The sequence below is a fragment of the Magallana gigas genome, chromosome 5 (assembly GCF_963853765.1).
Source record: "Magallana gigas chromosome 5, xbMagGiga1.1, whole genome shotgun sequence".
NCBI classification, from domain to species: domain Eukaryota; kingdom Metazoa; phylum Mollusca; class Bivalvia; order Ostreida; family Ostreidae; genus Magallana; species Magallana gigas.
In genome coordinates, this window is record NC_088857.1 from 36,883,487 (window position 1) to 36,909,520 (window position 26,034).

General features: G+C 33.7%; 1 protein-coding gene and 1 long non-coding RNA gene across 6 annotated transcripts in view; both read left to right on the top strand.

Annotated features, from left to right (window-relative positions):
* LOC105324283 (general transcription factor 3C polypeptide 2) overlaps window positions 1–26,034 on the top strand; it is a 36,959-nt gene that overhangs the window by 4,676 nt on the left and 6,249 nt on the right. For 3 of the 5 annotated variants that reach the window (XM_011423340.4, XM_020065520.3, XM_066084896.1), the window contains 12 exons: window positions 131–351; window positions 747–906; window positions 1,950–2,068; window positions 2,538–2,736; window positions 13,797–13,920; window positions 14,558–14,628; window positions 15,185–15,291; window positions 15,703–15,777; window positions 16,033–16,333; window positions 16,645–16,744; window positions 17,884–18,006; window positions 18,230–18,400. In XM_011423340.4, the coding sequence (XP_011421642.3) occupies window positions 131–351; window positions 747–906; window positions 1,950–2,068; window positions 2,538–2,736; window positions 13,797–13,920; window positions 14,558–14,628; window positions 15,185–15,291; window positions 15,703–15,777; window positions 16,033–16,333; window positions 16,645–16,744; window positions 17,884–18,006; window positions 18,230–18,400 (1,771 nt within the window). Of the gene's footprint in view, window positions 1–130; window positions 352–746; window positions 907–1,949; window positions 2,069–2,537; window positions 2,737–13,796; window positions 13,921–14,557; window positions 14,629–15,184; window positions 15,292–15,702; window positions 15,778–16,032; window positions 16,334–16,644; window positions 16,745–16,931; window positions 16,969–17,883; window positions 18,007–18,229; window positions 18,401–20,158; window positions 20,181–26,034 lie in introns of those variants that run through there. The other 2 variants (XR_010714075.1, XM_034475635.2) reach the window with 2 other exon arrangements.
* Window positions 24,070–25,749, top strand: LOC117690245 (uncharacterized). The gene is made up of 2 exons (XR_004602344.2): window positions 24,070–24,278; window positions 24,585–25,749. It is a non-coding gene; the product is annotated as an uncharacterized lncRNA (long non-coding RNA).

The following is a 26,034-nucleotide window of genomic DNA, read 5'->3' on the forward strand; positions in this document are numbered from 1 at the left end:
TTATATCTCAAATACAAATCCTCAAGTATCCTTTCAGAATAGACCATATTTCAAAGATAAAGGAATTTTTAATTGGGTGGGGTTATCTTGTATACAGAGGTCATACGGAAGTTGACTGGTTTATTTTAAGGGCAGTCAATGTGCTTAAAGATATTTCCATCAGTGGTGATGCCTTTGGAGAAGATGATGATAACAATGATGATCCAGATTTGAAGCTGGATGTGGAAGAAGATGATGGAGATGACCAGGATGAAGATCTAGAAGAAGATGTCAGCGATGAGTCTGCTTTAAGTGATCCTGATGCTGAGGGGGATTCTGAGGAAGAGGAGAAGGGAAAGAAAGCAAGAACAGGTAGCAGCCTTAAACATTGTATTGCTGAACAAAATAAATTTCAAAGCAGAGAGACATTATTTCTTTTTACTGTCAAAAATACCACAAAAATCACAATAAATATATCTGTTTATGTTTAAATCATCTAAGGAATATATAATTTATATCTCATAAGAATTATTCGAGAAAAAATCTAAGCAAACAATCATCAAAAATGTCTCTTACCACAGTAAAATGAAATATGTCTCAAGTAATCAGTTCAACTTAGGCAGTGAAAAGGATTGTCAGAGTTAACTTGTATGACAAGTTTTTATCATAGAAAGCCTTGTCATAATTCAAATTCACAGGAATAATTCAAAAAAGAAACTAGATATTTTGATTCCTCTGATATATAATTATCTGTTTTTTGTTGCAAGCAACTCCAAGGAAAAACATTTTGGGAGCAGATGTATACACAGAAGTCTATATGCATTGTCTGAAGAATTTCCTAAAGAGGTGTGAATTGATTGACAGTATGCCTGATGTGTTCCCAGAAATCAAACCCAAGATGTCCCAGTGGAGGCCCCAAGATGCAAAGTAATTGTGTCTCTTGACTTTGAAACTCAAATATTTACAGAGGTTGTTTTTCTTTGATTTTAATTATTAGATATTTCCATAAATGGTTACAATCCTTTTTCGTTATCACCTTTTACCTATTCAAAAAAAACCACTTTCATACCAATCTTGAAAGATTAGTCATGTAATTAAGTTTTGTCTTTTGATGCAAACCATCTGACTAGCAAAAAAAAAGGAAAAAGAAAGAAAAGACAAAAGATACTAACATTAACAGAGTTATTAATTCTGGGAAAGAATAATTGAAAAAGTCTTAGACTTTGTTGGATCATCGTCTTGTGTGGAATGGCAATCAAACAGGTATGTAACACTTGATGGCTCGAACTGCGATCGCTCAGAGTTCTTGATCGCTCAAAGTGAGTCTCTGGTCCCTATTTTTTTCCAATATAACAAAGCAAATTTACTCTTCATTTCTTGAACTCTTGATCTCTCGAAACCCTAGATTCCTTGTAGTTGCCACTGAGCAACTTCAAGCATAATATATCTAAAAAAGCATGGTAATTCTTTAATATATATTGATTATGATATTTAGCATTTCATATCTTCTTCTCACAACAATGCATTGAATTTCTCAGTCCTTTGAAACCCCCCAGTTTGTGCTTTTTAACATTTTGTTTATGTATACATATACATGTTAATGTATAAACAAGTAAGCATTTTCACTTTGGGGCTTCATACCTGTAATAACCAGAAACCAGAAATACCAGGTAACCAGTCAGGCAGTGGTGAACCCCCAATTGAAATGCTTTGTTTTTGAGAAACGGGAAGTATGATGTAACCATCATGTCTATCTGTCTCTCTCTCTGTTATCCATCCATCATCAGTCTCCCTTTATTGTCGACACTATAACTTTTAAAAGAAGAAATGTGGAGTCTTTTACTTAGCTTAAAGGTTACTGGTGACCGGAGGCTGTCATAAAATTGGCACTGGAAATGGAAGGGAGCAGTTTTGTTTTTGTTTTTGTTTTTTTGCAAAAGCTTCAGATATTCTGTATTGTGAATTTACAGGGAGATAGAAGATTTTTTACCAACTACAACAGAGAGTTTAAGATTCCAAGTTGTGTCACCAGGAAAAAAGACAAATCCTATCCAGAGGTTGAAGAGATTTGAAGCAAAGTTCATTGATGGTATGCATTAAATATATTTCACTAGACTAAATGATGAGAAGACAGATCACAAAAATGGTAGAGAGACTTGAAGTGAACAAGATGGTTATCTGAGACTTGTCTGTAATACATTTGTACTGATTCAGAAGTATAAATGTCCATGTATTACTCTTTAACCAATGCCACAGTTGATTATGCTTCATTCATCTTTCCATCCTTCTCAACCTTTCCAATGATGTACTGTTTGTAGGTATTACTATAATTGAGGAGGTAAGATGGAGCATTACTGGACTAACAATATAAAGGAGTTAATACATGTATAGAAAAGTGTTGGCAAAGGATTTTTTTTTATTAGATTGATGATAACTAGATTGCACTGTGATAGAATACATGTAATTGATAAAGAATCCTTTAATTTGTAAATATATCCTAAAATAATGTAGTTGCAACCGATGTTATTGTGATGAGGTTTAGTTGTTTGTATTGCCAGAGACATACAACTTATTTGCTGGTGGTCCTGTATGGGGGCTTGCCTGGTGCCCAGTGCCACACAATGTCCAAAGTGACCAGTTCCTGGCAATCAGCTGCCACAGAGGGATGAATGAAAAGCATGAGACAAGGAACCCCTTCACGGGCAAGGGATCAATTCAGTTGTGGAATGTGGGGAAACTGAACTCCAATCTCCCAGAGTAAGTTCATTTGATATAAAACACTTATTGATCTCCGCGAAGGCTGGATGTTTGTGGCCATTTTGGGACTATCAAAGAAATGAATTTAACAATGTATGGTATGTTATATGATATAACATACATATGTAACTTGGGGCAGTTTATGCTTTATAAACTGTGAAGCAATTAATAAAAAAGTGTAAACTGTCCCTAGTTATGTTATTCTTGTATAACAAAGGAAGAAATTAAATTTATTCCTTATAATTTAATTTAACTTAAATCAGAAGTTAAGGCCCATGATCTAATAAATTGAAACAAATATGGGTTATAACGTTTTGCATGCATGTGACATTAGCATATTATAGGAAAAAGATGAATTTATTCATTCTTTTTCAGTCTTATAAATAATTCATGCTCAATCTTTTCCAATGAGTTCCTCAACATTTTTGTGTCAATGCATTCTAAATAAATGCTTGTAAAATATTTTGGAAAAAAAACATCTTTATTTTCATGTCTCCAAAGCTAAAAAGTTTTCCATTCTTATTGGTGGACATCATACGATACCCCCACAGAAGATCACGCCTTTTACTCATGAGTTATAGATGTGATCACCTGTGGGTATCAGAAATTGATAGGTGGATTGAAATCAAGTAATATCGACGGGAACAAAACTTCACCCACAGTCAGGAAATGTGTGCCAGACAGACTGTGGGATGTCAAAAAAGACTTCAAATTAAGTATAATTAAGTGTATGCAGGTTTTTAACAATGGGATTGGTATGATGCGTCATGTTGTTTTCTATTTTATTGATTACCGGTACATGAAGAAAGAAGAAGTGTATGTTGTTGCTCCAATCATTCAGTATATACCAGTATTCAAACACTATACTTTACATATTCTTATCAAAATGTTACAATTAATCTGGCTAGTATTGGCTGCCAGATTTAGGAAAAAATTTGCATTTGGTTTGTTGACAAAGGTAACCTTCTTTGGCATGAACCTTAGTTTTTTGATAATTTTTAGCTCACCGAAACAAAGTCAGGGGGAGCTTATGCTATAACCCCCGTGTTGGTGGTGTGTCTTATGATACTGATGCACCTGACAGACTTGAATGCTGAATCTGAGCCATAGGTTTTGGATTCTGAAGGAAATTAAGGTTTTTCGAGCTGTTTAAAGTTTTTGTAGCAGGTGTCATCTAATGATAATATCTTTGTTATTACCGTACTGGTCCTAACTTCATCAAACTTGCGTGGATGGTGCTTCTTATGATACTGATGCACCTGACAGGCTTGAATGCTGAATTTGAGCCATAGGTTTCAGATGCAGGAGGAAAGTTAAGGTTATTTGGAACAGGTCACAAGTTTAATAGATAAAAGTACTATTTCAAACTTGCATATTTGATTTAATTTATTATAATTTTAATGAATCGCAAAGGTAGCTTCAGGTGCAGAGCCTGATCTCCATTATCAAGGATGCTAAAAAAAACTCCTACCTCACTCAAAGCTAATTGATAGATGTGTTTGTTGTCTAATGATATAACATGATTCCTTTTATATACTGTTGTATGATATGATACACTATTGTTTTATATGATATAATAGTATATCATATTATATTATATTGTAAAAAATTAAATGATAAGAAATGATATTGTTTCAACTTTTTTGTATTATATGATATATGATATTATATCATGATATTGTTATGTATAGTATTGTACATATTATGATACAATATTGTGTAACATGATTTTGTATAATGTGTTATTGTTTCATATGTCTTGAACCTTATTTTTAAAGCTCTCTTTAAAAGTTAATTTGGGGGGGGGGGGGGGGGGGGCGGCGGGCAATGGCAAATGCATAATACCGCACATAGTCCTTTATGATTTTGCTACATTCTGCTGAAGTTGTTAATCATATTAAACATGTGCTTGCATGTTGGCACACACTTTGTAAAGGTGTGTAACTAATTTTCACAGATGACATTGATACAATGAATATCGACGGAAACAAAACTTTGCCCACAGTCAGGAAATGTGTGGCAGACAGACTGTGGGATGTCAAATAAAAATTAAGTGTATGCAGGTTTTTAACAATGGGATTGGTATGATGTGTCATGTTGTTTTCTATTTTATTGATTACCGGTACATGAAGAAAGAAGAAGTGTATGTTGTTGCTCCAAAGTTTAAAACGCTAAATGCTTTACACACTGGACTTTTCATTGGTGTGTTTATTTTCCTTACTCTCATCCCTGTAATAGTATAAATTCATGATGTAAGTACCAAAAAAAACCCCACAAAAGAAATACTTTTGCCACTGAATATAGAATAATAATAAACAATGTACAGATGTAAGACGGCAAAGAGACTGATCAACAATATAGAAAATCGTCAAACTTAGTAAACCTAAGAATTTGAACTGCAATCATTCAGTATATACCAGTATTCAAACACTATACTTTACATATTCTTATCAAAATGTTACAATTAATCTGGCTAGTATTGGCTGCCAGATTTATGAAAAAATCTGCATTGTTTTGGTTTGATGACAAAAGTAACCTTCTTTGGCATGAACCTAAGTTTTTTGATAATTTTTAGATCACCGAAACAAAGTCAGGGGGAGCCTATGCTATACCCCCTGCGTTGGCAGTGTGTCTTATGATACTGATGCACCTGACAGACTTGAATGCTGAATCTGAGCCATAGGTTTTGGATTCTGAAAGAAATTAAGGTTTTTCGAGCTGTTTAAAGTTTTTGTAGCAGGTGTCATCTAATGATAATATCTTTGTTATTACCGTACTGGTCCTAACTTCATCAAACTTGCGTGGATGGTGCATCTTATGATACTGATGCACCTGACAGGCTTGAATGCTGAATTTGAGCCATAGGTTTCAGATGCAGGAGGAGGTTAAGGTTATTTGGAACAGGTCACAAGTTTAATAGATAAAAGTACTATTTCAAACTTGCATATTTGATTTAATTTATTATAATTTTAATGAATCGCAAAGGTAGCTTCAGGTGCAGAGCCTGATCTCCATTATCAAGGATGCTAAATAAACTCCTACCTCACTCAAAGCTAATTGATAGATGTGTTTGTTGTCTAATGATATAACATGATTCCTTTTATATACTGTTGTATGATATGATACACTATTGTTTTATATGATATAATAGTATATCATATATTATATTGTAAAAAATTAAATGACAAGAAATGATATTGTATCAAGTTTTTTGTATTGTATGATACAGTGGAGCCTCAGTTATCCGGACGCTTTCGTTTCCAAGTCCAATCGTCCGGATAGGTGAAGCGTCCGGATATCTGAAATGTGTCTATTGTTGTCGTGAATGATACTGTATTTGTATACAATGGCTCCCAGTGTTCATACTAGTTTTTTTGCCTTTCATACCATATAGCAACACATGCTAGAGTTGTCTGTTGATATGAACATTTTTAAATATAAAGAACTCTGCTTTATTTTATTATTTTGTCATTAAATATTAACCGGACAATAATGATAACCGAATCTAGCTAAATTCTTTGTGTCCAAGTGTGATATGTGTGTGATACACTGTTGTTCGCAATTTTTCAATTTTTGAAAGTGATTTGGGAAGTCAGTGTGTTTATACAAGCTACTCATGGGGGTCTAGCACGTAAAAAAGGTGTGAAACTTCATTGACAGGGGTAATCTTTTGTACTGAGTAGGGTATCATCAAATTTTACCGTCCGGTTAAATGAAGCAAGATTAGTAGTAAATCAGTGTTTTGTGGTAAAAACAGACCGTCCTGTTATCTGGCGTCCGGATATCTGAGGCCCCACTGTATATGATATTGTATCATGATATTGTTATGTATAGTATTGTATATTATGATACAATATTGTGTAACATGATTTTGTATAATGTGTTATTGTATCATATGTCTTGAACCTTATTTATAAAGCTCTCTTTAAAAGTTAATTTTGGGGGGGGGGGGGGGCGGGCAATGGCAAATGCATAATACTGCACATAGTCCTTTATGATTTCGCTACATTCTGCTGAAGTTGTTAATCCAATTAAACATGTGCTTGCATGTTGGCACACACTTTGTAAAGGTGTGTAACTAATTTTCACAGATGACATTGATACAATGAATATCGACGGAAACAAAACTTTGCCCACAGTCAGGAAATGTGTGGCAGACAGACTGTGGGATGTCAAATAAAAATTAAGTGTATGCAGGTTTTTAACAATGGGATTGGTATGATGTGTCATGTTGTTTTCTATTTTATTGATTACCGGTACATGAAGAAAGAAGAAGTGTATGTTGTTGCTCCAAAATTTAAAACGCTAAATGCTTTACACACTGGACTTTTCATTGGTGTGTTTATTTTCCTTACTCTCATCCCTGTAATAGTATAAATTCATGATGTAAGTACCAAAAAAAACCCCACAAAAGAAATACTTTTGCCACTGAATATAGAATAATAATAAACAATGTACAGATGTATGACGGCAAAGAGACTGATCAACAATATAGAAAATCGTCAAACTTAGTAAACCTAAGAATTTGAACTGCAATCATTCAGTATATACCAGTATTCAAACACTATACTTTACATATTCTTATCAAAATGTTACAATTAATCTGGCTAGTATTGGCTGCCAGATTTATGAAAAAATTTGCATTGTTTTGGTTTGATGACAAAAGTAACCTTCTTTGGCATGAACCTTAGTTTTTTGATAATTTTTAGCTCACCGAAACAAAGTCAGGGGGAGCTTATGCTATACCCCCTGCGTTGGCAGTGTGTCTTATGATACTGATGCACCTGACAGACTTGAATGTTGAATCTGAGCCATAGGTTTTGGATTCTGAAGGAAATTAAGGTTTTTCGAGCTGTTTAAAGTTTTTGTAGCAGGTGTCATCTAATGATAATATCTTTGTTATTCTCGTACTGGTCCTAACTTCATCAAACTTGCGTGGATGGTGCATCTTTTGATACTGATGCACCTGACAGGCTTGAATGCTGAATTTGAGCCATAGGTTTCAGATGCAGGAGGAAGGTTAAGGTTATTTGGAACAGGTCACAAGTTTAATAGATAAAAGTACTATTTCAAACTTGCATATTTGATTTAATTTATTATAAATTAATGAATCGCAAAGGTAGCTTCAGGTGCAGAGCCTGATCTCCATTATCAAGGATGCTAAAAAAAACTCCTACCTCACTCAAAGCTAATTGATAGATGTGTTTGTTGTCTAATGATATAACATGATTCCTTTTTAATATATACTGTTGTATGATATGATACACTATTGTTTTATATGATATAATAGTATATCATATTATATTAAATTGTAAAAAATTAAATGACAAGAAATGATATTGTATCAAGTTTTTTGTATTGTATGATACAGTGGAGCCTCAGTTATCCGGACGCTTTCGTTTCCAAGTCCAATCGTCCGGATAGGTGAAGCGTCCGGATATCTGAAATGTGTCTATTGTTGTCGTGAATGATACTGTATTTGTATACAATGGCTCCCAGTGTTCATACTAGCTAGAGTTGTCTGTTGATGAACATTTTTAAATATAAAGAACTCTGCTTTATTTTATTATTTTGTCATTAAATATTAACCGGACAATAATGATAACCGAATCTAGCTAAATTCTTTGTGTCCAAGTGTGATATGTGTGTGATACACTGTTGTTCGCAATTTTTCAATTTTTGAAAGTGATTTGGGAAGTCAGTGTGTTTATACAAGCTACTCATGGGGGTCTAGCACGTAAAAAAGGTGTGAAACTTCATTGACAGGGGTAATCTTTTGTACTGAGTAGGGTATCATCAAATTTTACCGTCCGGTTAAATGAAGCAAGATTAGTAGTAAATCAGTGTTTTGTGGTAAAAACAGACCGTCCTGTTATCTGGCGTCCGGATATCTGAGGCCCCACTGTATATGATATTGTATCATGATATTGTTATGTATAGTATTGTATATTATGATACAATATTGTGTAACATGATTTTGTATAATGTGTTATTGTATCATATGTCTTGAACCTTATTTATAAAGCTCTCTTTAAAAGTTAATTTGGGGGGGGGGGGGGGGGCGGGCAATGGCAAATGCATAATACTGCACATAGTCCTTTATGATTTCGCTACATTCTGCTGAAGTTGTTAATCCAATTAAACATGTGCTTGCATGTTGGCACACACTTTGTAAAGGTGTGTAACTAATTTTCAAAGATGACATTGATACAATGAATATCGACGGAAACAAAACTTTGCCCACAGTCAGGAAATGTGTGGCAGACAGACTGTGGGATGTCAAATAAAAATTAAGTGTATGCAGGTTTTTAACAATGGGATTGGTATGATGTGTCATGTTGTTTTCTATTTTATTAATTACCGGTACATGAAGAAAGAAGAAGTGTATGTTGTTGCTCCAAAATTTAAAACGCTAAATGCTTTACACACTGGACTTTTCATTGGTGTGTTTATTTTCCTTACTCTCATCCCTGTAATAGTATAAATTCATGATGTAAGTACCAAAAAAAACCCCACAAAAGAAATACTTTTGCCACTGAATATAGAATAATAATAAACAATGTACAGATGTAAGACGGCAAAGAGACTGATCAACAATATAGAAAATCGTCAAACTTAGTAAACCTAAGAATTTGAACTGCAATCATTCAGTATATACCAGTATTCAAACACTATACTTTACATATTCTTATCAAAATGTTACAATTAATCTGGCTAGTATTGGCTGCCAGATTTATGAAAAAATCTGCATTGTTTTGGTTTGTTGACAAAAGTAACCTTCTTTGGCATGAACCTAAGTTTTTTGATAATTTTTAGATCACCGAAACAAAGTCAGGGGGAGCCTATGCTATACCCCCTGCGTTGGCAGTGTGTCTTATGATACTGATGCACCTGACAGACTTGAATGCTGAATCTGAGCCATAGGTTTTGGATTCTGAAAGAAATTAAGGTTTTTCGAGCTGTTTAAAGTTTTTGTAGCAGGTGTCATCTAATGATAATATCTTTGTTATTACCGTACTGGTTTTAACTTCATCAAACTTGCGTGGATGGTGCATCTTATGATACTGATGCACCTGACAGGCTTGAATGCTGAATTTGAGCCATAGGTTTCAGATGCAGGAGGAGGTTAAGGTTATTTGGAACAGGTCACAAGTTTAATAGATAAAAGTACTATTTCAAACTTGCATATTTGATTTAATTTATTATAATTTTAATGAATCGCAAAGGTAGCTTCAGGTGCAGAGCCTGATCTCCATTATCAAGGATGCTAAATAAACTCCTACCTCACTCAAAGCTAATTGATAGATGTGTTTGTTGTCTAATGATATAACATGATTCCTTTTATATACTGTTGTATGATATGATACACTATTGTTTTATATGATATAATAGTATATCATATTATATTATATTGTAAAAAATTAAATGACAAGAAATGATATTGTATCAAGTTTTTTGTATTGTATGATACAGTGGAGCCTCAGTTATCCGGACGCTTTCGTTTCCAAGTCCAATCGTCCGGATAGGTGAAGCGTCCGGATATCTGAAATGTGTCTATTGTTGTCGTGAATGATACTGTATTTGTATACAATGGCTCCCAGTGTTCATACTAGTTTTTTTGCCTTTCATACCATATAGCAACACATGCTAGAGTTGTCTGTTGATATGAACATTTTTAAATATAAAGAACTCTGCTTTATTTTATTATTTTGTCATTAAATATTAACCGGACAATAATGATAACCGAATCTAGCTAAATTCTTTGTGTCCAAGTGTGATATGTGTGTGATACACTGTTGTTCGCAATTCTTCAATTTTTGAAAGTGATTTGGGAAGTCAGTGTGTTTATACAAGCTACTCATGGGGGTCTAGCACGTAAAAAAAGTGTGAAACTTCATTGACAGGGGTCATCTTTTGTACTGAGTAGTGTATCATCAAATTTTACCGTCCGGTTAAATGAAGCAAGATTAGTAGTAAATCAGTGTTTTGTGGTAAAAACAGACCGTCCGGATCCGGAACGCGGAATTCCGGATAAATGAGACAAAATAACGTATAAAAAATCTGTTCTTAAATATAATCGTCCGTGAACTGAATCGTCCTGTTATCTGGCGTCCGGATATCTGAGGCCCCACTGTATATGATATTGTATCATGATATTGTTATGTATAGTATTGTATATTATGATACAATATTGTGTAACATGATTTTGTATAATGTGTTATTGTATCATATGTCTTGAACCTTATTTATAAAGCTCTCTTTAAAAGTTAATTGGGGGGGGGGGGGGGCGGGCAATGGCAAATGCATAATACTGCACATAGTCCTTTATGATTTCGCTACATTCTGCTGAAGTTGTTAATCCAATTAAACATGTGCTTGCATGTTGGCACACACTTTGTAAAGGTGTGTAACTAATTTTCAAAGATGACATTGATACAATGAATATCGACGGAAACAAAACTTTGCCCACAGTCAGGAAATGTGTGGCAGACAGACTGTGGGATGTCAAATAAAAATTAAGTGTATGCAGGTTTTTAACAATGGGATTGGTATGATGCATGCTGTTTTCTATTTTATTGATTACCGGTACATGAAGGAAGAAGAAGTGTATGTTGTTGCTCCAAAATTTAAAACGCTAAATGCTTTACACACTGGACTTTTCATTGGTGTGTTTATTTTCCTTACTCTCATCCCTGTAATAGTATAAATTCATGATGTAAGTACCAAAAAAAACCCCACAAAAGAAATACTTTTGCCACTGAATATAGAATAATAATAAACAATGTACAGATGTAAGACGGCAAAGAGACTGATCAACAATATAGAAAATCGTCAAACTTAGTAAACCTAAGAATTTGAACTGCAATCATTCAGTATATACCAGTATTCAAATACTATACTTTAGTACATATTCTTATCAAAATGTTACAATTAATCTGGCTAGTACTGGCTGCCAGATTTATGAAAAAATTTGCATTTGGTTTGTTGACAAAGGTAACCTTCTTTGGCATGAACCTTAGTTTTTTGATAATTTTTAGCTCACCGAAACAAAGTCAGGGGGAGCCTATGCTATACCCCCGCGTTGGCGGTGTGTCTTATGATACTGATGCACCTGACAGACTTGAATGCTGAATCTGAGCCATAGGTTTTGGATTCTGAAGGAGGTTAAGGTTTTTAAAGCTGGTTAAAGATTTTGTAGCACGTGCCATCTTATGATAATATCTTTGTTATTACTGGTCCGAACTTCATCAAACTTGCATGGATGGTGTGTCTTATGATACTGATGCACCTGACAGGCTTGAATGCTGAATTTGAGCCATAGGTTTCAGATGCAGGAGGAGGTTTAAGGTTATTTGGAACAGGTCACAAGTTTAATAGATAAAAGTACTATTTCAAACTTGCATATTTGATTTAATTTACTATAATTTTATTGAATCACAAAGGTAGCTTCAGGTGCAGAGCCTGATCTCCATTATCAAGGATGCTTAAAAAAAAACTCCTACCTCACTCAAAGCTAATTGATAGATGTGTTTGTTGTCTAATGATATAACATGATTCCTATTATATAGTATCATCTGATACACTATTGTTTAATATGATATAATTAAATGACAAGAAATGATATTGTATCAACTTTTTTGTATTGTATGATATATGATATTGTTATGTATTGTATTGTATATTATGATGCAATATTATATAACATAATTAAGGTCTTCCGTTTCCAACGTAAGACCTTATAGTGATTGTAAGATTTTTTAAGGTCTTCCATTTCCAAGCTCGATGAACCACAATGTTCAAAATGCAAGTATGCAAAAAATATATGATACAATTTACATTGAGCAATTCTATTTGTCCGTTTCCTGTCCCGAGACAAGAAAACCTTATTTCGATGAGATCTCAAAAACGGTGACGACTTGAACAACCAAACTTTGTGGGATGATAGACCTATGTATGTACATGTGTTAACACTATTTTGTTTTATCCGACATTCCTTCCGGTCGTCACGGGAAGTACACCCAATTTTGATTGGTAAAAAATATTTTGGTTATTTAGCATGGAAGTAACATTTTAGCTATAGAAATACAAAAGGTCATGTACACATGGTAAAAAAACAAAAAAAGTTCTACTTCCGGTGAGACATCTCAAATATCTCAGGTAGCCTTCTCTTTTAAAAACAAAGTACCCACAAGATCTCAGAAACTGTGAGAGATCAAGACACAAATCTTGTATGGATATATAATGGACATTTGATTGAAAATGTGTTTAACGGGTTTCATTTGGTCATACGTCACTTCCGGTTTTCACTCGAAGTGTTCAAGCAATAGAAGTTTTTTTTTTAACTTTAGAATTTTTTTAACATTTTACTTAATGTGATGAACAGTAATGTACCGTAGGTAAATGTACTAAAATATGTACTTTCAATTTCTTAAATCACTTCTGTTTGTTCGTTTCCCGTCCCAATTCCTAAAATTCACGATGGCCTAAAATTATATAAATATAAGTAATAAGGAATCATTCTTTGAATATTATGAGGTGATAATTTCGGTCGGGGCGTGATCAAATCTATCATAAAGCCCTTCGGGCTTTATTGGATTTGATCACGCCCCAACCAAAATTATCACCTCATAATACTCAAAGAATGATTCCTTATTCCTTATGAAAAAGATATTGTGTATGTTATTAATTAATGTGCATTATAAAAAAAGTATCAAACCCTTAAAAATTAAGACCACTTTTATTCCCACACTAAGTGATGTGGATCCCAAACGCATTTTCGTTGAATTTTGAAACACTTTGATAACTCATTTTATCATACCAGCATATCCCCATGAACCTGTGAAGTGTTGCAAAGTTCATGGAAAAAATGCCTACCCCCTTCACCCCCCCCCCCCCCCCCCCCCCACTAGAATTTTAGTGATTCCTCAGTTCACATGTATACTGTAGTTTCTATAGAATATATGTCATCGAGTGCTTATCAAGTGTAATAAAAATTGGTATGCATTGTAATAAAGCCTATGTACAGTTGTATATTTTCCACTTTTCTTTTTTATTGTTAGAGAGTCCATAAAAAAATCCCATGTTCCTTTTGTGGAGTTTTGCATCTCCCATGTCTTTGGTGTGATTTATCAGTTGTGCTGGTGTCCAAGTAATGCCTGGGAAAACAACAATGACCAAGATAAGGTGAATTACATAACTATTGCTCTGCATATTTCTTATTCAAGGTGGAGTTTTGGTTCAACTTTACGATATTTTGTTTAATTTCTCATTATGACAAGTTTATTTGGTCATGCAACTGCCAAGTCAGTGTCATTTACTCTATTCCATTTCCAGGACATAATCTGAGTGAAGTTGCAATGTTTTATTAAAACCTGAAAAGGACATTATTTTGATCATAACTCTATTGTGTTAGAGCAAGAATAAACTGTTGTAGTATAGCACATATACTCTTTACATTTTCCATGATCAGTAGTAATTTATATGTTAAATGTCATAGCCCCTGACCTTAATTTTGTTCAGCAGTGAGTAATCCTTTTTTGTAGAAATCAAAACAGTACTATAGTGTAATTGTTCATCAATCCAGATTTGACAATTATTTTGATTTCAGTTTTCTGACATGACCATCATAAATTCTGAGCAAAAATGTCATAATGTATAAAATATCTTTAAATAAGGTAAAGCTAGGGACCATTCTAATGGGAGCACACTTCTTTCTATGTTCTTTGTTTCTGCTGTTTCTCCATGTAATTTGTACATGTAGGAATTTTTATCCTGTTGGAAGCAACAGAATAATAATGATATTTATAATGATTTTTTGAAGGCTTCAGAATTGCTGCCAAGACTTGGACTGTTAGCAGGTGCCTTCTCTGATGGAAATGTCCACATCTACAGGTAGAACATGTACATGGTACTGTATACAGGGAAATATTCGCCCCTGTTTTATTTTCGCCCCTTTCGCCCTCATTGTCAATGGGCAAATTTAAGACTGGGCAAATTCCAATGGCTCAGCTAGATTATCTTTTGACAAACACAACTTTTACTGAGCGAATTTATGACGAGATAAATCCAATTGCAAGTCGAGAAAGGCAAAAATAACATGGAGACAAAACCCTGTATACTGTATACAATTATGGAAATCCACAACCACCAGATAGTACATGGAATGTAGTTATAAACCTGTTAATAGAAATCCCCTTCTCTTGATTCTTTGTTAAGATAAAGAGAACTTGATGAAAAATCTTGAAATACAGGACAACTCGCTTCAAGTCTAAAACATATAAGCTTCAGATCAGATATATATTTATGTATGTTAGATATATTGTACATTGATTACCTGGTAATTTCTTTTCAGCTACTTTTGATAATCACAGTACCCATTCATATATAGGTTTTGTTTGCTGTGGTTATCTGGATTCTGATGATCTCCTTCATTTTATTTTTTCTTAAGTGTGCCACATCCATCCAGTCTGAGCACAGATAAACCAACTGACACACCAACCTCGTTCAAACCAAGCCCAGCATTTTCCCTGATTCCTTTTTCTACATCCAAGCAAGGTAATCACCAGGAGTAAGACATTGGCTGTTTTATTTTTCCAGAAAATTCAATTTATCTTGGTGACATTTCTTGGATGTTGCGGGATACTGGGTAACCAATATGTAGCTTTGCATGAGGTCATAATTTTATTAAGTTTTAGATGTACATGTATATAGCATTGAGAACTGAAGAACAAAATCTTTTTCAAATGATATACCATTATAAAAGACAAATTTTGAGTTGAGTTTTGGTAGATCAGTTTGATTTTCATGCCTTTGCTTTACGTCTTAAAATTGATTCAACAACATGTCAAGTTCAAATTTATCATTATTGTGTTTGATTGATTACTAGCAAGGCTATGCTATGAAAAGGGGGGGGGGTGTGGTAGCCAAGAGGATAATTATCAACTTGTTGTTATCATTCTTTTACAGACAAAGTTGTTCCATGTTTGTGCGTGGACTGGCAACCTAAGTCTTGTCAGTTTATTGGAGCGGGCTATGGAGACGGTAAGAGAAATTTCTGTTAAAAATGATTATGAATGTAGATTATTGTCTATATCAAAGTATGAATTCTAATGTTTCTCTGTATTTTTTTTTTAAATTCTTAAAGTAAAGTTACTTATTTTACTCAGAATTAATTTTTATCTTAATGGTAATGAATAAAGCGCTGTTAGAAAAGGACAGCAATACATGTACATACATGTATACCATAGCAAGGTTTTTATACTGCATAATTACTGTTCTGTCTTTTGAATTTTCCAGGAACGCTCAGAGTATGGGATTTGAAATCACAGTCTAGTCTGCTCAAGATAGCGACCACTCCAACCATCACTCTCCTTCCATTTCACAGTACTATAGCTCACTTTGATTCCATTATGGCGTTCCGATGGTCCCCTCATGTGACAGATAAATTTGCCACAAGCAGCCGGGATAGGACCTTTGCTGTGTGGAATCTGAAAAATCGACATTTTCCCATGTATAGATCCCCAGCCCAGATGTCAACTTCAATTTTTTGGTTGGCTTTCAACTTTTGCATTCTTCAGGGGATGGATGACTGTTATACGTAAGTAGAGTTTACACAACACTGAATTCTGTGGTATTTGTTTAATGTTAAAGTTAATTTTGAACTAACTTTTACTAGAAGAGAAAAAATTCCCATGGAAAATATTTCTATGCCTCCCTTTGAAACCATTTGGTTGTATGCTGAATGAATTGCGTGTTCACCTATTTATTTTTTAAAATTGCCACATGGAGGGGAGGGGGGGCTTATTTTTTTAAAATCATCTCTTGATTTAAGGTTAAGATTCCATGTTTTGATAATGATTAAAGATATTTTATTGTTATATGATGTTTGTTGTTTCTTTTAAATCCTAGACATTTGGAAGCTTATGTGAGAGCAGAATCATATGATCACATCCAGGGCGATGAAATTAGTCTCTCCGACCCAGTGGTAGCAATTACCGACTGTATTTGGGTAAGAATGAATTACTTAGGCTGATTCATTCTTGAAATATCCAAGCCTTTTTCAAACTGTATATTACTTACTTTAATACTCTTTCAATAAAGTGTTAATATAAACTTTAGAATATTATGAAATATCACCAACATATGTGTAGTTTTAAGAAAAATTTGATCTAATAATTTGTTTTGTATAATTGAAGGATTGTCTAGACTAGGATTGAGGTCGACTGGCTCAAGGTGTTTGCTTTGTAGGGGTTGTCTGCAGTAAAAACTACCAGTATCTAACACTATGCAAATTGCAAAGTTTAATTTGATTTATTTCTGTGTTATTTGCTTATGTTTGATAATATGTTGAAATGTTAAACTAGCAGTATATTTCCCCCCCCCCCCCCTATATTTTGTTTGAGAATTTTAGTGAAGCTTTATGTGACTGAAATGTAAAACTTTCTGTGATGTGAATATCACCTATTTATAGTTATTCTGGCAATAACAAGTTTAATTTCCTTGTCCTCGACTCCAATGAAAAGTTGTAATCAATCGGATGTGTGTATGGTTGTTTTTACAGCATAGGTGTTGATGGTTGTTAATTTTTGAAGAATTGACTTGTTTTGGCTACAACGTATCTGTTTCTATTTGTTCTTCTCATCACCAGTGAAAGCAGTAAATTATTTTAGATGTATTACATTTGGTTTTGCATTCAATTTTTTGCAGAAATTAGCTTCCGCTTAATCAAATACATGGCTAAAAATGTCCTGTATGAACAAATGTAAATTGGCCCATAGATATTGAGATGCTCTAATCAAATTTATGCAAATGTTAAACATGCATTAGCATCTAAATATTAGTAAAGAACACACAAAATACAGTACGTTTACAGTATCCAATGGGTTTTTTTTTTTCAATGTTTGACTGGTTCAAGCTACTAGATTCTAAATGTGTTTTATAGGGTTTGTCACCTCTTCAAATTACTTAGCAGCAGGTCTGTAGCTCAGTATTACCTGGGAGTCATCCATCTACATTTTTCAGACCAGGGGCTACAGACCTGCAGCTACAAACTACTGAGTATCCAGGTAGTGTTTTTTTTTTTGGGGGGGGGGTAAGGAGAAAATGATTTAAGTTATTTTTTTAGTTGTGAATTTGTTTATTTTGTAGGGGTTAACAGGTTCAAACTATCTGATGGTTATTTTGACCAGTAATAATGCAGGAATTGTAAGTGGCTCTATCATGCCACGTCTCAAGAGAGAAGAAGCCAAGCGGTTCCATCGTAGACCTGTAGTAAGTATAGGTAAAATATATTAAGAAGCATTAAGTATACATGTAATAGACTTAAAGATTTGGGGTGGAGAAGGTGGGATGGCTGCAATTTTAGTAGACTGAGCCACTAGACAGAATATCTCATTATGAAAGACATTTTGTGGTAAATAAAGTGGAGTAAATTCCCAAAACCCCAAACTTTTCCTTATTTTGTGTTGAAATAAATATGCAAAACAAATTTCAGGTTGTGTATGAAACAGCAGTGCATGAGTTTGATTTCCAAAATGAACCAGACATGAATGCTATAACAAATAAACCAAAAAAGACTAAAAAAGCTGAAACAGCTGTGTTTACGTCCTATGAAAGTGGCAAGGATTCGGTGTTTTTGGAATACAGAGAATATGACCAATCAAAGGTAAAAATAAACCCAACAACTATAGTTTATGAATCAAATTATGGGTTGTACTGTTTTGTTTTTACCAAAATAAATCATGTTTCTGTAAATGTACATGACAAATTGTGATTTTAATTGTAAGAAACCAGTCTCAAGTTTGTGAGTTGATCATGAAATGTAACACTGCAGTAGAATACAAGGTGGTATGGGACACCTCCGCATTCAAACAAAAAAAACAATAAAATCAAGTGTAATTTTATAAATAGTTTCTTTCTCATAATTGTCACCTAACAGCTTAGCGCAGTAGGTTGGAGGGTTCACTACGAAAAGCTCTTCAGGAGTTTGAATCCAGCTTGGGATTTTAAAATTTTTACCTTTCCAAAAATTTTTAAAACATATTTTTTTTGGTGAAATTTTGTAATATATGAAAATTCTAAACTGGTTAAATTATTTAACTTATAATGTACTTTATTCCACATTAATATCGACAGATGTCCCATACCACCTTAATTACTTTAATGCTTTGGTTTCCATTGAGTCGCAGCTTTTTTAAAATTGTAAACATGAGCAAATTTTCGTTTCTTTTTTCTACATGTACAAGAGTTGATCCAAAGTAATGTCACACAATGCATCATGCTTCTCACAGGCAGTGTATTATATTGAAAATCATTTATCCAAATTTGTACAATTAGGATTTTAATTGCAAATTAAGAGTTTATTAAATTTTGTCAAATATATGAAATGACATAAATGCAAAAAATGGTTATACATGTATATACCGGTAAGTGAAATCACATCTTCATAATTTAAAACCTGGATTGATGTTTTTATCTCAGAGTAAATTACACTGGTAAAAAGCTACACAACAACACAGTATTCTAAAAAAGATTTAGCATGAAATTTTTAAAGTGTAGTGAAAATGTCGAGAACTTTATTGTTGATGTTGACTGTCAGAGAACAGAAAGGCAATAATACATGCTAAAAGAGATGTTGGCATAATGCTGTGACTAATACATGTACACACCATCAGAAAAGGACTAGCTTTTGGGATTGATGTATCAAACTAAAATTGAGAAAAATTGGATATTGTTATAATGTCTACAGAGAGCCTCGCTTAAAAATAAGATAGATAGTCAAAAGACAGTTGGTCAGGACTCAGAAGGAAAGTTAAAGCAGACTAAGCAGCTTAGCAGTAATCTTTTGTCTTATGTTTGTCAATGATGTTAAAAGGCTATGGTCATGATGTTTTACAAAGCCCTTGATCTGTTTGCAATGTCAAAAAAAGGACCAATTCTTTGTAAAGGACTGAATTATGAATTCATCACATAAAGACATATATTCAGAAATAATGTCACTTGTGTACTTTGCTTATCATCACCTCATGCTCTTTCTGTTTTCTTCAGAGTTAATTTTAAAATTTGCAGCTACAAGAAAAGAGCTTGTTAAAATATCTATTAATATTAAAAAAAGCTCTCATTAAATCTACATGAACACGGAGGAAGTACAAGGTTTGGTCCAAAAGTGATATGTCACAGTTGTTATAAAATCATAACAAGCTTATCTTTTAAAAAGATTGGTGAGCTAGCGCTGTAGCCATCATAAAACACAGATGCAGATTTCTAAAACATTAGTTTAAAGAACTATATACGTATGATATTAGTCAAATTTGGCCCCCACAATTCGCTAATTTTAAAGTGATTCAGGTACATTAATTTGTTGTGTTATTTTGTAAAAGAGTTGACATAAAATATGTTTTTCACCTATTTATTTGATTTTTAGGCACTCGCTGGCAGCATATGAGGTCAGAAGTGACGCTATTTTTGTAATTCAATCAAAATCAGTCAAAAATTGACGTTTTTCTTATCTTTTTTCGAATCGGAAATATAGAGCGACTCTTTGGACAAGAACGAACTTTTTGTCACCTATAAGTACTGGAGAGATACATCTTTGGTGAAAATATTTTGTTTGTTCAAGCAGACGCTCAATGTTTCCTTGCAGAAAACTGCTTCAAAACAAACCGTTTTATGCTAAAAATGCGAAAATGGCAGGAAAAGGTCAACTTTATGATGTAATATTTTTAAATTGTGGGCACTAAAATCAAAATGAAAATTATGAAAAAACTTCAAATGTGTATTTGTTCAAATAAAACAAAGAATTACAATAAAATGACAATGTTCATTTAAGGGGGCCATCTTAGGCTCAAACCATATATAGTCCTTTCTGAATCGACATAATTAACAATAGGAAGGCACAGTGGTGTACTGGAATTGTGCTGGAGTGGGGTCTCAATTTAGAATAATGATATATGATATATGAGATATATATGAGATATGCCATTGCCGATGTGAAGCCCAGTCTAGATTCACAGTTATTGTGAATCTACAGTGGGCTTCACATCGGCAATTGCATATCTCATTGACTGTGCCTTAATCACTATACATGTATATCTACTGTAATTTCAATTTCCAGTTGAAAATTTTAAAGAACCATTGGTACTGTTTTGTAGCAATCGTATCTTCTTGGGCCTTTCCGGCAAGCTCGGAACATATCCAAGGTTGTTTTCCGAGCTTGAAGGTAGTTAAGATAAAGCTAGCTATTTATTTTAATATTTTAATATTTAGAATAACTTTGCATTATAAGACCTATTTGACATTTACAATATAACACAAAACTTCATGTAAAGATGATAAAACGAAATTCACAGGGTACAGTTTATTTACAGAAGTACAGCATTCCCAGAATCCCCTACTATGGAGTCGAGCATGCGTAATCCAGTGAAAAAGACAAACGTAGTTGCTAGCGCTCGAGAGCGCTAGCAAAAACTTAACACTTTGAATTATCTACCTATTTTTTCCAATTTATCATAAATCATATCATAACGGCAGTTATTTTTAGAAAATTTCAGATTTTCTTCAAGTGTCATTTAAGTTAAGGACATACTTTATTTTTTCTCACCATTTGATTTTATATATTTATTCATTATAAGTGAATAATATCCATTTAAAGATACCTAAAAATATTATAATTTTCCTTATTTTTAAGCTTGTTACCATAGCAACAGTTCTCAATTTTCATATTTAAATTTTTAATTGCACAATCATAATAGTGTTTACCAAAAAATCCATGATTTGCACTTTTTATTCAAATTAGATGAAGAAAACAGATTTTAGAATTTCTGTTTAGTAACCATGGAAACGCTCTAAAAATATGCGTTTCTCCATGAATATATTTCTTTCTTTTGAAAAATGACAACTATTTTTAATAATATATTCTACACTGGAAACCCCAAGTTCTGCACATTACTCACAATATGTTCTCAAATAAGCATTGAAATGCCATTTTTAGCTCACCTGAACCGAAGGTTCAAGTGAGCTTTTCTGATCACCTGTTGTCCGTCGTCCGTCCGTCCGTCTGTCCGTCCGTCTGTAAACTTTTCACATTTTTGACTTCTTCTCTAGAACCACTGAGCCAAATTTAACCAAACTTGGTTCAAAGCATCCTTATGGGAAGAGGATTCTAAATTGTTAAAATAAAGGGCACAATCCTTGTTAAAAAGGAGATAATTGCGAAACTGCGAAAATTGGGTGGGTTTCTTAAAAAATCTTCTTCTTAAGAACCACTGCACCAGATATGCCAATATTTACACCAAAGCTTGTATATATAGTGAAGATTCTAAATTGTAAAAATCGCGATCCCCGGGTCAATACTGGGGTCCCAAGAGGGGTTCAAAGTTGATTAAAAAAGACAAATTTAACATAGAAATATATGGGGGGAAATGTTTTTAAAAATGTATTCTCAAGGACTACAGTGCTAAAATTAGTGAGATTACTATACAAGTACCCTAAGATAGTGTAGATTCTAAATTGTGAAAACCGTGATCCCCGGACTAATACTAATACGGCCCCAAAACATGTTCAAAGTTTAACATAGACTTATATAATGGGAAAATGTTTTTAAACTCTTCTTTTTAAGAAGTACAACGCTACAGTTTGTGAGATTACTATGCAATCATTCTAAGATAGTGCAGATTCTAAATTGTTTAAATCATTTTTTATTAAAAGAAGTATTTAAAAAAAAGAAGAGATATTTCCATGATAAGTTTACCATAGTTAAATTATCTGGAAATACATGTGTATGTTTATCGACTAGTTTTTTGGTTTTTTTTGGGAATTTCGATCCCGACATCAATTACTCACATATCGGGATCCAAGTGATCGGGATCAAAGATCATAAATTCAAATAACTTCAAAAAGGTGTGGATCTTAGTTTTTACGAAGTTTTGATTCACAAACACACAGTTAGGAAAGATAAAGGAACAAAAAATAAAAAATGGTTATGGAAAAAAAGTAGGAATCATTGATAGACTTTATCAACTATATATAGACTTTCCATGTTTATTTAGTTTAGTCTATAAGACAGATGATCGATGAGAATACAAAATCTAACATGCCTAATGTCCTCTTCACACTTGCAATATTTTTATTTGATGAATCGATAAAGAAGCTTTTGAATGATTGAAATACAAAACAGATGCCAATATCATCTTTTTATTATTTAACGAATATTTTTCAATTTTTTCAGAGAAATGGGATTTTTTTTTTTTACTGCAAATGGGTATTTTAGAGCTTTTAATTCAGTCTCATTTGATGTGTAAAATAACTATGAATAAAAACATGCCAAAGATAAAATTGTTTCTTCTTTTTATGTATTGTTTAATATATGGCAAAATCTTGAAATATATGAGTTTTACAATATTTATTCAGAGTTCACTTCATAATAATCCCTTTCGAAATAAAATGATACAAGGACTATTGTTCAGGTGAGCGATTTGTGGCCCATGGGCCTCTTGTTACATCTTTACCCTCGGTTACCATGGCAACGGGACCACATAGCAACAAACAAATGGTGTTAGGCTTTTTTACTCACCAAAGTCTATCAAATTGTCAAGTATGAAGAAAATCCGTGACTGTGCGTGGCCACCAAATTTTGATTCTTACATAGAATTGATCTTACACTTTTATTATTTCTATGACTACCAGTGTGCAATTACAACTTGTGTTGCTGTACATGTTCAGAAAACTATTATTTTGTTTGCATGGTACAATACAAGAAGTCAATAGTGCCACTTTTTATATTAAGTCTTCGTATTGTTCAGTATTGAACCATCACTGCATGCTGACATCAAGGGTAAACACAGAAAAATTATTTTGCGTATTTTGAATTTGCAGTGAAACTCAGTTAAGAAAATACCAGTAAATAATATTCATTAAAATTATTTTTTGCCTTATATATAGGATAGATTTTTAATTCACAAAACAACATGTATTTCTCTAGTATCATTTAAAAATGATGTCTGTTGTAATGTCTAAAGCATCCCTGTAATTCATAGTACCGGTACTATAAACTCTATAAACTCTTGTGAAATGCTTTTTCCTCGAGCTTCACTTTTATCGGTAGCTTGTATAAACACTCAGTGTTCCAAACTCACTTTGATTTTTACCGACTCTGCTGGCCAGACAGAATTAGTCACGACTCACTGCACGTGGCTTGGGTGCTTTACCTGTGTACCTGTTAAGTGACACCACTGGCTGTGTATTGTTTTCCCTGGTGTTACAGAGTAAAATCAAGATGTTTTAGGCTTTCACTTATATTTTTTATAAGGCCTATGCATAACTAAATACGTAACTGATTTAAGGGTGTATTTCTTTCGTCTGTCCGGAACGCATCCCGAACGTCCTATTCGCACTGTACCAATGAAATGTACGAGGATATTCCGGGTAAACATCATGGCGGACAATACATTGATTTTATTTCTCGTCGCTGAACTGGATGATGACGATGAGGATAATCAAAACACCTACGATGCTGAATCAATTACTGCAATAGTTGCTTCATCAACGTAAGTGCATGACTCTTTAATAAATGCGCGTTGCTTAACTATAAAGCGAATTTTTGTTAGGTGATGTAATTTCGGGGGGGGGGGGGGGTTACTGTCTCCTTTCGAAAAGGGGGCGAAAGTTGGTTGAGCCCCCCCCCCCCCCCCCCCCTCCCATTTTTGCATACTTCAAAAATGATAATAACATGTATAGTAGGTTAGAAAGTGAATGTACAAAACAAAAACTATACTCAAATTTTATATTTTATAACCTAGCAACTACTTGAAAAAATAATAACATTTTTACCTCTAGTGTACCTTTTCTTTCAGTGCCCGCCAGGAGAAAATTAAGATAAGTGGATACGTGGATGAAGTAGTACCTCAGTACCTTTTGGATGATTTTTAACGTTTCTTTAGAGTGACAAGAACAACTTTTGAAACTATTTGTGAAAATATTCAGATGTATCAAGTGCTTCTTCCAAGTTGGACAGGAGGCAGAGAGCATATACCTATTTTCAAGCAACTTCTAATCGTATTATGGTACGTTGCAAGCCAAGAAACACTAAACCGTATTGCCGACAGATTTGATATTGCTGAAGTTTCTGTGGTACGATGTAGAAATCGTGTTTTTCATGTTTTCTTGACTTACTTAAAAACAAAGTTCATTACGTGGCCCCAAGAAGGAGTTCACAGGCAAGAAGTTTTAGATGGTTTTGAAAGGAAAGCTAACTTCCCAGGTGTGTTAGGTGCTATTGACGGTACACATATAAAAATAAAAGCACCAAAGCAACACCCAGAGACATATGTCAATCGAAAAGGGTACCACTCTGTGATTTTGCAGGCAGTATGTAGGGAAGATATGCGGTTCACTCATGTTGTTGCAGGTAGCGTTGGCAGTTGTCATGATGCAAGGGTGCTGAGAACATCTGATCTCTGGGAAAATGGACCCGCGAGGTGTGGTGATGCTCACATTATAGGGGATGCTGCATATCCTCTCAGGAATTGGCTGTTGACCCCTTACAGAGATAATGGACATTTAACCCCAACTCAACGCCACTATAATACATGCCTGTCAACTACCCGAGTAACAGTTGAGCGTGCATTTGGTGTGTACAAAGGTAGATTTCGAAGATTACAATATGTAGACACTCACAAAGTTGAAACTGCTGTTGACTTAATTATTGTTTGCTGCATTCTACACAATATTTGTATTCTGAACGAAGATGAAATGATAGACTACTTCGAAGATGATAATGCGGTAAATCATAATCCTCTGCCGAGAAATCAGGCAGGTGGAAATGCTCAAGCAAATGCCAAACGCGATAATATTGCAAACAGTCTTTGAACTTAAGAAGTGTTTGAACCTTTTTACAGATTTCTTTCTTGCCTGGGCGTGTCATGTAATTGCAAAATAATGTACTTTTAAATTACAAAGACATAATTTTGTAACATTTATGTGTTGTTTGGAAAAACTCATTAAAGCATCATTAATCCATGCCGATTTAAACTCTTAATATGATTACTGTATACAAGGAAATTTTTGCTCACAGTTGATGGGTGAATTTTAAAAGGGTCAAATTAAAAAAGATTACAAACATTATATAGTGAAACTTGACTATATGCATATTTGAAACTGATAAAACATGCTTTAGTAATATTGGGTGAAAAAAAGATGGGCAAAAATAACCCTGTATATAATAATGACATGTACGATCTAGTCTAAAGATTAGATTATTGATTTTTTTTTATAACACTTGAGTATGAAAACAAAGACTAAGTT